Raw genomic sequence first — 12,673 nt, forward strand, 5'->3', positions numbered from 1 at the left:
TATANAATATATATATATATANATATATATATATATANATATACTTTAGTTACTAGAAGGCAAACTGCGAATATCTACCGACAACTTTAGATGCTCTAGAGTGTTTCCTATCCAAATGGAGTTCAAGCAGTCTCACTCTCGCTAACAGATTGATACGTTTGGGTTGTAAAGTAGTATTGAAATAAATATCTTATTCGTGGGTCTCGTATCAAAAATCGTTGAAAGCTACAATAAGAAATTAAAGTTATAGTTGATTTCTAGATGACTTACTAGGCCAGAGTTACAAACGCAAAGAGAGCAATTCCTTTGTGTAGCAGGGTTCCAACCATCTTCTCAGTCAATGTATACGTTCTGACACACTCTTCCTCGCAATCACCTCTCGAGAGTATTCAATATATTTATTTAGATGCTCTATAATATTAGACATCCCTCTCTCTCTCTTGAGTGACCTCTCTATGGTTCTCCCTCTCTACTAAAGCAGAGAGAGTACATTTACCAAATAAATAAATAAAAAAGCCTAGAAAAAAGCCTATCATTTTTTAAAAGTGCGGTACAATTTCAAACTAACCCCCCGTGGATATTTTTATTTGTCCGACGTCCGTGATTTTGCTGAAAAGTCTCGTCGTCCTTTGGTTCGCCTGTGCCTTCGGGCCATACAGCGAGAACGCGCGAGACGGACGTGAGTCTCCCCCTGGCCCGCAGAGTTTTTTTCTGTTTTTTTCTTCTAAAAATTAAAAATTAGATTCCAGGGGTCTTGTCTTCCTCAGGGTGGGATGGTGGGTGTTTCTTCTTTCTGGGGCTTCTGGGGGTTGTATCTGAGAAGTGATGTCTCACACTGATCCTTATAGTCCTTATATATTCGGCCGGGGTCTCATTTTTGGTTTTTGGTCCGGCTTGTAGGACTGGGTCTTGTGTTCGGAATATTTCTAAAAACCCCCAGAAGACAAGTCCGGCACTATTAGAGTTATTAGAAACATTCTATTTTTCATTGTATAAAAACCAGAGCCTTCTGAATGTGTAATTTTCAGAAGGCTATGTAAAAACAGACAAAAAAACACACAGCCTTTTTGTAAAGTAAAAATAAATAAAAATGTGTTCAATTTGGAAGAGGGCTAAATAAAAATAAATACATATGAAAAGATAGCCTTTGTTCGTTTTCAGATAGGATATCTGTAGATTTTCTAGATGCTGGCGTGAATAAATACCCTCTGGTAGATCCGCTCCGATAACACAAGCAATCGGTGATACGCTGGTAGACGTAGTACATACCACCGATCTCGGAATCAATATCTTCTTTACAATTGCTATTCTCCTCGAGGTCGTTGAAGTCGTCAAAATTGTTAATGATGTGATAGGGAAATATACAATAGATCGTCATCGAACAGCTCCGTATTTGACATTCAAGGAAGCTGGTATCAAAATATAGACCAAAGACAATATATCAGAAGTTGGCTGTTTTAAAAAATATAGTGAATGTATATATACAACCATACTGTGTGAAGAAGTGCACTAGAACAATCCTTTAAAGTCCAACCATGCGAAGGCCCGAGTTTCCACTGTCTGAGAGGCTGGAGTTTCTGAGGTCCACCTAGCTAGGATGTGGCTTAGACTGTTCTCAGTCATTCACACTCTTCTGTCCTACACTCTGCTGGTATGCTTGTGAGATCAGAGTTCATCAGATTTACGGGTTTTTTGTTCGGGTATCTGTTCCGATTTTTTCTCGAAATGCTACTACATATTACAGATAGCACTGGCATATTTTCTAGCGCTTTAACCATAGCCTCCTAAAAGAACACTTTTAAAACACAAAAGAGCCCCCAAAAATTGATCAATCAGTACCAAAGTGTTTTTTAATAGAATATCAAGGAGATCGAAATCACTTGGACAGATTTTTCACGTCTCAAAAACAAAGTTATTAGAAATGACAAAATTATGTAACTTTTTGCCGTTTTTCCGATTTCCGCGTGTAAAAGCCGAAGGTTCGAATAGGATCATGGCCCTCTGATAAGGCTCTGGATAGAGCCTCTTCTAAATTTACGATTTCTCTACGACAGTCGACACTTGACTTCCGTTTGAGACGCTATAAATCTAAATAAATATAAGGTCCATGATAGGATTCACGAATGACATTTTAGTGTATAAGTTGTCCGTGAAAGTCTCACAATTCACAAACCCGCATTTCAGGTTCAAGACATTATGTGTGCGCGATTTGAGTAGTTAGTTTATCACTGTGCAGTGTGTTGTTTCAATTTAATTAGAAGGCTATGCTAATGCTGTGTGAGACACGTTTATATCATGAGTGTGCGACTGTGCGATTCATTGCAAAGTGCAACCGAGTGACTTAGAATGCGTCTTTTTTTATGCCCAAAATATTGTTGACGGGGTCAACAAGATACTTCCTGGCAGGCAGGCAGTCTGAGTCTGGCAAGTCTCTGGCTCACACTATATTTTTAAAAAAAATACAAAAAACAAAAACATGTCCAATTTTCAGAAGGCTATTTATGAAGAAAACCTCTGAAAGTTGAACTACAAAACAAGTGTTTAAAAAATAATATTTACAGATTTATGTCAGAAAGCTATGGTTATGTCTCTTTTAAAAAAAATTACGTACATCGCCCTTCGGGCTTCGGACGTTATTTTAAAATATATAGTTCGATCCCCTATATTTTGTTTAAAATTTTAAATGTGTACTTACTTGCCGTGTTTTAGCGGCCAGCATACCCAAGATTCCGGCAAAGGAAAAAAAAGAAAAAAAAAGGAAGACAAAACCCCTGTGCTTTATTTATTAAAAAAAAACCACTCATGTTTTGTTTTTTATAATAATAAACCCTTGTTTTGTTTAACTACTTCAAACTCTCGAAATATGATTCCATTGGATTAAAGCTCGTTTTTTTTTCAAATAAGTACGAATTGAGGGTTTTTTTACTCGGCGCGGGTACGCTGCCCCTGTGCCCCGGCCCTGCGCCCCTCTGCCCAGCTGCTGGCAGCCAAAAGGCTAAATGGCCTGGAGTCCTGGACCTGATGGCCTAACCTGTGACTTATTAATATAAAACCCAAAAGCCCAAACAAATCTTTCCAATTCCCAAATTTCAAAGCATTTTAAAAGGCCAAAAGGCCAAAGGGCCTGGAGTCCTGGACCTGATGGCCTAACCTGTGACTTGTGTGTGAGGCTGTATTGTAACATAGGTGATGAGTGTAAATGTGACGTCAGTCGTCACTGTCGTGACTCGTTTGTGACTTTGTGTCGGTTTATGCATCATGTCGTACATGTCCTCTAAATATTACTCTCTGATCACTGATCTAGAAGTAACAAAATACGGCTGATCGGACATCGGAGTCATCGGACTTTCCGAAAATCGAATGTGTTTCAATATAGAAGGATATGAAATGGCTATGAAAATATCCTATTTTTTGTCCTCTATTTTTGGTAAAAAGGCTTATTTTAAAAATAATATTGGTAGACTGGGAAGAGTCGACTCTACTGGAGACTGGAGTTGGGACTTGGGAGGGCTTTGCTTTTGAGAATTGTATGTAATTTTTTTGTCTCTTTTTCTCTGGTAGTTTTGTCTCTTTTTCTCTGGTAGCTTTGTGCTATTTGAGTCCCCTTTTGAAACGCGAAACTGGGGTCATCTTTGTCTGTAAGATGTCCATTTGGTGTCATCTTTGTCTTGTCAGATGTCAGACTGTTGACACTATGCACGAAATAGGAGGACCCTAGGACTCGGCTCGAAAAATTCCAGAGCTTCCCTTATTTTTAAAGTCATCAAAAATCCTACGGATTTTTTAGTTGATAAATTGACTATTTGATAAAAATTATCTATCGTACTGAAACTTGGTGAGTGAGTCATTAACGTGTTTTTTATCACGTTTTTGACCAAATATAGAAGCACGTGTGTAACGTAAACGATTTGTACTTTAACGCTTTATATTCATGAATACAGGAAGTGTAATTTAAAAAATATATATAAATATATTCAGAACAAACCCAAAATCAGGGCGACAGAAGTTTACCTTTTGTACGTCCCCTATATTACTCATTCCCAATAGCCTTGTAACGTATTCCAATTTCTTTTTGGTACATCCGTTTCAATCAGCTTTTTTTCTACCTTATCCCACCTCTTCAGATAAACGCATTCAACGCTTTCAAGTCCCCGTGTCGGAGACATGTTTTATTTATATCTAAAAAAAAACGAATAATATAGAGGGAGTAAGGGCTATTCAGACTCTTCAGGCCTCACAGGCTCTCACTCTTCTGTCTCGGTTTTTATTGTGAAGTTTTCGTGGTGCGAGAAAGATTTGAATCGAACTATAAAATTCATGAAGCTTGATTGGATAATCACTTCCAAATATGGTAGTAAACTTTCATAATTTTGTGTGTAGAGCCTGCTGTTCCCTGCACTCTGCAGTCTGCAGAGTCAAACCTGCACTCTGCAGACTGTGCAGAGTGGATAGTGCAGTTTTATACTGCCCTATAATTCTGGACCCTAGGACACCAGGTGACCCGGATTCCGGGCTTTTTGCTATCTCGCGAGCTAGGCGGCCCAGGCCCCAGGGAGCTTGCTGCTTCCCTCACTTTTCGGCACATTTCACAAGTACAAGTTCTGGCAGCAGGTTACGCCGGAAGGAGTAGTCCTAAATTTAGTAACACACGGACACAAAAGTTTGTATTTATTGGCGGCTGGAGACGTATTTTTTTTAGCATCTATTTTATAGTAAATATATAGAGAATAAAGTGAGGCAATACAATACATTTTATATATAAAGAAACACGGTTCGATCTGAAATGTAATCATACTTTCTCTCCGGTACACTTAAACTTTCTTACGTGCCAACTTCACTAATTGTAGCAATATGCCTTACGGAGGACAATATGGTGTTGCTACCAATGAGGGACCAGGGTGGATGCAGTTCCGAAATGTTAAAGCGAAAGAAGACCTTTTCACACCTGAGAGTCAGAAAGTGCCAGCCACAATGGCAGCTGCATGGACTGCTTGCGCAGCGAAGTTTGGTAAGCAAAGATGCTTGGGAACACGTCAGCTTGTGTCCAGTGAGACAATCAAGGACCCAAATACAGGCAAGGAATTGCTCAAATGCACATACGGTGCGTACAGGTGGATGACGTACAACCGCACGAACGAACGCATTCTAGCGTTTGCCAAGGGGTTGATCTCCATGGGTGTTAAGCCCAAGGAGAATGTGTGCATCTTCATGAACACGATGGCGGATTGGCAGGTCGCTTCACAGGCTTGTTTCCAAGCCGGTATCGTTCTGGGCACAATCTACGCCACTCTTGGTGACGAGGCCTTGGCCTACGGTTTCAACCAAACCGAGTCGTCCACCGTTATCACGGAAGGCGCTCTGTTGCCCGCGATTGCCAAGATTGCAAAGGACTGTCCTCACCTCAAAAGCATTATCTACAACGGTGAGAAGCCAAAAGATGTTGCGGTTCCCGAGGGCGTCACTTTGTACGCATATGAAGATGTGATCAAGACTGGCAAGGCCGCTGACGTCTCATACTCTGAGCCTAAGCCCGAAGACGTCGCCGTGATCATGTACACGTCCGGTTCTACAGGTCTACCCAAGGGGGTCATGCTTACACATCATAATATGACGTCTGCGTGCATAGGGTTTAAAGAGGCCCTCCCCACTATTGTTCCTGGAGAAGATTGTTTCATGGGTTTCCTACCCTTGGCGCATATTTTCGCTCTATGTTCCGAGAATTTTCTACTCAATAACGGGTGCATGATTGGATATGGTGGCGCTCTCACTCTCACTGATAATTCTCCCAAGATCAAAGCGGGAACCAAAGGAGATATTAGCGAGCTTAGACCCACATACCTGGCAGCCGTACCTACCATCATGGATCGTATTCGTCAGGCTGTAACTGGAAAGGTGGCTGCTGGATCGCCTTTGGTGCAGAAGCTTTTCCACAAGGCCTTTGAGTCCAAGAAAGCGGCAATGAAGAAGGGAAAAGGAACTCCGATCTGGGACGCCATTGTATTTAACAAGATCAAGTCTGTTCTGGGTGGTCGTATAAAGGAAGTCTTCTCCGGAGGCGCGCCACTTGCAGCTGACTCTCAGTTGTTTATGAACGTTGTGTTTGGTGTTCCGGTGTGTCAAGGTTACGGTCTCACCGAAACTTGCTCGTCTGCTACAATTGCACATCATACGGATCGTGACTCGTTCGGAAAGGTTGGAGGTCCTCTAGTTGTTGTGGACCTGAAGCTTAAGGATTGGGAAGAGGGCAACTACAAGGTCACAGACAAGGACGATAAGGCCATAGGTATGCCTCGCGGTGAGGTCTTGTTGGGTGGTCCATGTATCGCTAGCGGCTACTACAAGATGCCCGAGAAGACTGCTGAAGAATTTATTGCGGATGAGTCAGGGAAAGTGTGGTTCCACACTGGAGATATCGGACAGGTACACAAGAGCGGAACCTTGCAGATTATTGATCGAAAGAAGGATTTGGTCAAACTGCAACAGGGAGAATACGTATCTCTGGGTAAGGTAGAAAGTATGTTGAAGGCCGCGAATTACATTGACAACATGATGGTGTATGCCGACCCTTTCCACTCCTACTGTGTTGCGATTGTAACTGTTTTGGCACCAGCAGTAGCTGCTTTTGCGGAAAAGAACGGAATTCAGAAAGAATGGGCTGATCTCGTGAAAGATCCCAAGATTGTCGCAGAAGTTCTAGCATCCTTACAGAAGGAAGCAAAGAGCAGCAAACTTGCAAAGTTTGAAACACCGCAGAAAATCTTCATTGAAGCCGACCCATGGTTGCCCGAGAGCGGCCTAGTCACCGCTAGTTTAAAACTGCAGCGCAACAATCTCAAGAAACATTACGAGGCAGAGATAAGCAAGTTGCTGGAGTAGATAGATTAGCAGGCTTAAAAATGTACATATTAACCACGAATTTATATAAAAGTGTATATCATGTTGTGCTGTTCCCTTTATTAGCGTATATGCTATCAGCACGTAACCAATATCAGCGCATATACATATACATGTATCATGTACTTGCATATATACTCGTATATATATATACTTGTATATTTATATTTATTTTATAGTATATTATATATTATATTATATATACATATTTAATAATATATATATATAATAGACTTATATATTATATTATATATATATATATATATATATATATATATATATATGTGTGTATGTTACGTAATAATATATACACATTATACTATATACATACATATATATATATATAAAACTTAGATATAATATGTTATATATGTTATATATATATATATATATATAAAATATATCTAATAACGAAAAAAAACACGCCAAAATTGCAGACTCGGACTGCGTGCACACATTCATACACATCATCTCCTTACCGCCGAGTTGATTTGATATGAAATGTAAAAAATATTTAGTCATTTAATGTAGGCTGAAAGGATCTCAGTCACAGGGCATAATTTGCGAGGGGCGAGAGCTGGGCGCATATCAGCGGGAGTCTTAGTTGGGCGCATAGTGGCGGGAGTCTTAGTTGGGCGCATAGTGGCGGGAGTCTTAGTTGGGCACATAGTGGCGGGAGTCTTAGTTGGGCGCATAGTGGCGAGAGTCTTATTTGGGCGCATAGTGGCGGGAGTCTTAGTTGGGCGCACAATAGCCGGGCGCATAAATGTTAGGCATAACAGCCGGAGTCTTAAGAGTTCTCCAATATCTAGACTTGGTTTATTCTAGTTTCCTGGTTCTTTCTGACTTCTCAATTAGTGCAATACGTGGTCAACTTGTCCTGGGCAATGTTTGGTATGGCGTCCGATATTGTCCCCCCCATTCAGTAGTTGACAATCTGAACTATCCTTATCGAGGTAATGATAACAGTCCTGCGGCTTGAAGCTGTTCTCCCTTACTGATTTACATTTCCTTCCTCATCATCTGTACACTTTACATAATCATAGTTGATAGCACAACTACCAAGCACTATTCCGATGTATCATTGTCACACCCGATTTTGTCAATCTCAGCTATGGCTTTCTTCCATATATCGGGCGATAAATTGTAACCAGGCATGTCCTTGGCGACATCGCTCATAGCTACATCAACAGCCTAGGGGGATAAAGTACACGATTCATTTTTTTGAGTATTGGAGTCATGTTTTTACCAACATGCGCACTAGGGATCTTAATCGGGTGCTTAAAAAGTGCCTGGCCGAGAGCGTGTAGTGGGAGAAAGATTGGAGCTCAAATACCGTAAAGTGATTCGCCTAATTCTCGAAGAGCGTGACATGCGATATGCGAATAATTTACTACTCCAGTGCATGGCAGAGCAGTAGTGCAATGTAGCCACTTTCCAATGCGAATACAGGTACATTAGGTAGAAGGGCGAGTGACACGCTTCTATTATGAAAGCATTGGGCCGTAATCTCTAACACTAGAGTGGCCCTTTATTTTGAAATATATTTCCAATATTGGAAAGGCTAAATTGTCCCGTCTAGCACTTTGAGTTTGAGTATCTCCTCACGAAGAACTCATACATCAGGCTCAATAATTGATTACGTCAGTATTTTACCAACAGCAGGTCAATATACGTACACACGATTGAAATCAAATGGAACAGCAGTCTGTTCTTCTATTTTCAATATCGACACTATTCGGTATACCCGAGCAGGAACACAATCATGCAGTATCACCACAAAGTTCAGTCCATGCACATGCCCTACACCATAGAAAATAATCCGTGCCGGCACCAATATAAATCTTGCAGAGATACTAAATGTTTTCTCAACCACATTCAATATACTCTATAGACAGAGAGGTATGGAGAATATCCCAATAAGGACCATGCAAAACCTCTTACCTGCTCTAAAATAGAACCCAATCCTGTGACCTGAGCCTGGAAACTTGCTTCGTAAATGAAGTGCTCCGACGGCGGGCGGATAACCGGGGTGCTTGGATCCTCAATCACTACATTAGAGCAAAAAAACACACAATCAGAAGTCGGATATTTAATATATAAATGATCCCGTCTTCATAACTGGAACATATAATGATGCATTAAAAATATATATTAAAATGGCTGCAGGCTTATTTCAATAAGCTTCGCAGACATACGGGAGGAGAAGGGTTGACGGGTGCAACATTTTTTCAGGGGAAAGAATGGCCGTGAAAGACTGTAGTGGGTGGGCAGAGTGTTTATGCTCTACTCTATTAGCATAACTTAATGAGAAAGCTGCATATACTACTGGGACAACACCGCAACTAGCAAACGCACTTACCACACACACACATTTCAGATCAGAGAAATACCTACAACCAAATGAATTCGCACCCTCAAAATCGAAACTGCTAGGATTGCGACTGCAACTTTAGTACTGGTTTTCAGGACGACATCGACATACGCGGAAGGCGATCTCGTAGGAAATTGGCCCACAGGAATTCGATGAAGAAGGGGGCATCTGTCGCGCATCTGTGTGTATTCGAAATAACGCAAAGCGGCTCTTGACTGCAAGTATGCTCAAACAACAACAGCCGATGCTACAGCTGCTAGCATATGCTGATTTCACAGGCTCCAGGGTAGAGTCAACATGATAGAATTCGAAATCTCTCAAGTTTGTAACGGTAACTCAGCCAGACACGTTAAGCGATGCAAAGTCGAACACGCATGTTTATTGCTGCGAAGTGACTGACTTGCTATTCAGGAGTTTGTTTCTCTGACAGGTTTCTTTGACAAGTTTTCTGACAGGTTTCTCTCGCAGGCTAACCATCATTCAGAAGGATAACGACAATTAACTACTACCGCTTGCAATTACTAATATACGGGAGAAAAGCTCATTCTTGTTGTATGACGATAGCAATATTTTGTACAAATCTGGTTGATGGTAATATACTCCGCTCTACCACAAGCTAGAGGTTCAACAGCTATCTTGATCCACTGGGAAACAAGTACCCTCATACTAGCCGTGGGTACGTATCCGTGTACTTGTGCGTAATACAAAGCGACCACTTATAAATCAACTTACTGTTCCAGGTGCTTGGTTTTTTTGCCCCCGCACTTCACATAGCCGTGGCTGGTGCGGACGTAGCGCGAGAGAGTGCGATAGGGATCGTCCTTCAGCTGCTTGAGCCCGGGGGGGATCTTCTGTCCCTGTAGTAGCAGATAGCCATAGAAGGTTATGATAGCAGGTTAAAAGTGTAGGATAACATATTTGGTGGATGTCAAATTAGTACTTGTACAGCTCGGCAATAGATACTTGTACGCTACTTCCCAAATGCTTGCCTATATCTTGGCGAGTAAGAGCCTATCAGGATCGAAGCTTACACTCATCCATACATCTATACGTGTTTCATATACCGACATGGTCATAGAGATACACTATATATATATATATATATATATATATACATACATATATATATATATAGAAATAAAAGATGACTCGTTGGACAGCTATTTGTGTCACTTACAGCTATCTAGAATATATATATATATATATATATATATAACAGGCACGTGGCCACGAAAACGTATGTATGCTTCACAGCACACATTCAGCTCTTCGCTCGAGTTCAAACAATACACCGTGAACTTGGGAACGACAACGACATGAGTATGTGAACAGATACTTATCAAGCGATCGAATACGAATCTGCTATTGAGTGTACAGTGTTGATACAACTATTGCCAAACAAAGGCCTCCGATTAGATACACAGTACTCGCGGGCGCATTTGTATGACACATAGTCCAGATCTGTCATGCGCGGTCTGCCTAGCCGAAGTGGAGTATTTCCTCCAAAGCACATACGACTGCGTGCAAGAAAGTGTGTGAACGCAGATTCGTATTATGATATATATATATATATATACATATATAGCTTTGAAGACGAAGCAACTACACGCAAATATGATGTGACAACAAACATACCTCCACACGCCGACCAAACTCGTCGAAGGGGTAGGCATTGCCCGTTGTGTACATTTTCTTCCAGAAATTAGTCTGTGTCATGTTGCTGTAGTCATCCTGGATACACGCATACCTGGTCCAAGAAATCAAGTACGAATAACAATCCACCTTGGAAAATGTCATTAAGGCCACTCTATCTCTTGGTTCGTTCACAACACGAGAGGGTTCGCGAGCACAATAGAGGTTGTATATGAACACAAGTCGGTTGAGAATGTCAGGGCTTACAGAATTTGGTTAACAAAAAAAACAACAAAAAAACGGAACTATGAAATAAAGAAAAGGACTTCACTCGCAGCTTAGGTGTACGGGCACAAACTCTGGTCACAAGTACATCAGAATACCATCCACACACTACCGTCTCACAGCAGGACACACGCAAACACCCGATATCCCACATACAAGCAACCGACTGCGTCTATACACACGCACTCATCACCTGAGAATACCATCCACACACTACCATCTCACAGCAGTACACACGCAAGCACCTGATAATCCACAAACAAGCAACCGACTGCCCATACACACACGCACTCATCACCTGAGAATACCATCCACACACTACCATCTCACAATGAAACAAACGTAATCACACGGCAGTCTATAAGCACGCAGTCCACTGATTGGATAATAAACATGTGTTGACCTGAGAATGGTCACACACGTGGTCGGGCGATAAGTCACATACGCGCAATTATCGCACGTAACACCCGATGGGTGTTTAAAGCTCCACACACGAAACTACCTGACAATCCACACACACGTACAGACCTGAGAAGTCGCGAACACACAATCCACCTAATAATCCACCCACACATAGCAACATGAGGATTACCGGACACATAACCTGACAATCCACGCACACGCAATCACCTGATACACACATACAGGGTATCACCAAATAACCCACATACACGCAATCCTGATATATACTTACAGGGCATCACCAAATAACCCACACACACATAACAACATGAGAATTACAGGACACATAACAACCTTCTGATCCACACACACACAATCACCTGATATATACATACAGGGCATCACCTCAACCACCCATGCCATTCACCTTCTGATCCACACACACACAATCACCTGATATATACATACAGGGCATCACCTCAACCACCCATGCCATTCACCTTCTGATCCACACACACGCAACCACCTGGGTTTCTCACACGCAACCACCTGGGTTTCTCACACGCAACCACCTGGGTTTCTCACACGCAATTACAATCACCTATAATCCACGCACACGTAACCACCTGTGATTCTCAAACGCATTAACAATCACCTATAATCCAGGCACACGTAACCACCTGGGATTCTCACACGCAATAACAATCATCTATATTCCACGCACACGTAACCACCTGGGATTTTCAAACGCAATAACAATCACCTACAATCCAGGCACACGTAACCACCTGTGATTCCCACACGCAATAACAATCGCCTATAATCCCTAATCACCTGTAGTTTATGTACACGTCATCCCCTCAATTACACAAGCAAACACCTGATAGTTGTCGCACAGGTCAACACCTGTAATTTATACGTACATCATCATCATAAACTCGCACACTCTATGACAATTGGGCATTCTCTCACACACACAAACGTAACCACACCCACACCCACACACATACATGGTCCGGTGTAGCATGTTGTTTTTGAAGTCCAGATTAGCCTGGTGCAGGGCGTACGACATGTGATGCTTATCCG

General features: G+C 41.6%; 3 protein-coding genes across 3 annotated transcripts in view; 1 reads left to right on the plus strand and 2 right to left on the minus strand.

The window, feature by feature from the left end:
• The window catches only part of SARC_03452 (hypothetical protein), a gene marked incomplete at its 3' end in the record, with an annotated part of 4,424 nt that extends 2,372 nt beyond the window's left edge, over window positions 1-2,052 (minus strand). Inside the window, exon 1 of the mRNA XM_014302755.1 lies at window positions 1,206-2,052. Within this exon, the coding sequence (XP_014158230.1) occupies window positions 1,206-1,378 (173 nt within the window). The 5' untranslated portion in view covers window positions 1,379-2,052. The remainder of the gene's footprint in view (window positions 1-1,205) is intronic.
• Window positions 2,053-4,767: 2,715 nt separating this feature from the next.
• On the plus strand, window positions 4,768-6,939 carry SARC_03453 (hypothetical protein). Its single transcript, XM_014302756.1, has one exon. It carries the CDS (start codon window positions 4,852-4,854, stop codon window positions 6,874-6,876), a length of 2,025 nt encoding a protein of 674 aa, XP_014158231.1. The 5' UTR covers window positions 4,768-4,851; the 3' UTR covers window positions 6,877-6,939.
• Window positions 6,940-7,693: 754 nt separating this feature from the next.
• Window positions 7,694-12,671, minus strand: SARC_03454 (hypothetical protein). Its single transcript, XM_014302757.1, has 6 exons — window positions 12,598-12,671; window positions 10,904-11,015; window positions 10,001-10,125; window positions 9,380-9,447; window positions 8,839-8,945; window positions 7,694-8,088 (listed from the first exon to the last, which is right to left on the minus strand). Exons 1-6 carry the CDS (start codon window positions 12,657-12,659, stop codon window positions 7,963-7,965), a joined length of 600 nt encoding a protein of 199 aa, XP_014158232.1. The 5' UTR covers window positions 12,660-12,671; the 3' UTR covers window positions 7,694-7,962.
• Between the last annotated feature and the right edge of the window lie 2 nt (window positions 12,672-12,673).

This window comes from Sphaeroforma arctica, assembly GCF_001186125.1.
Source record: "Sphaeroforma arctica JP610 unplaced genomic scaffold supercont1.176, whole genome shotgun sequence".
Lineage (NCBI taxonomy): Eukaryota > Ichthyosporea > Ichthyophonida > Sphaeroforma > Sphaeroforma arctica.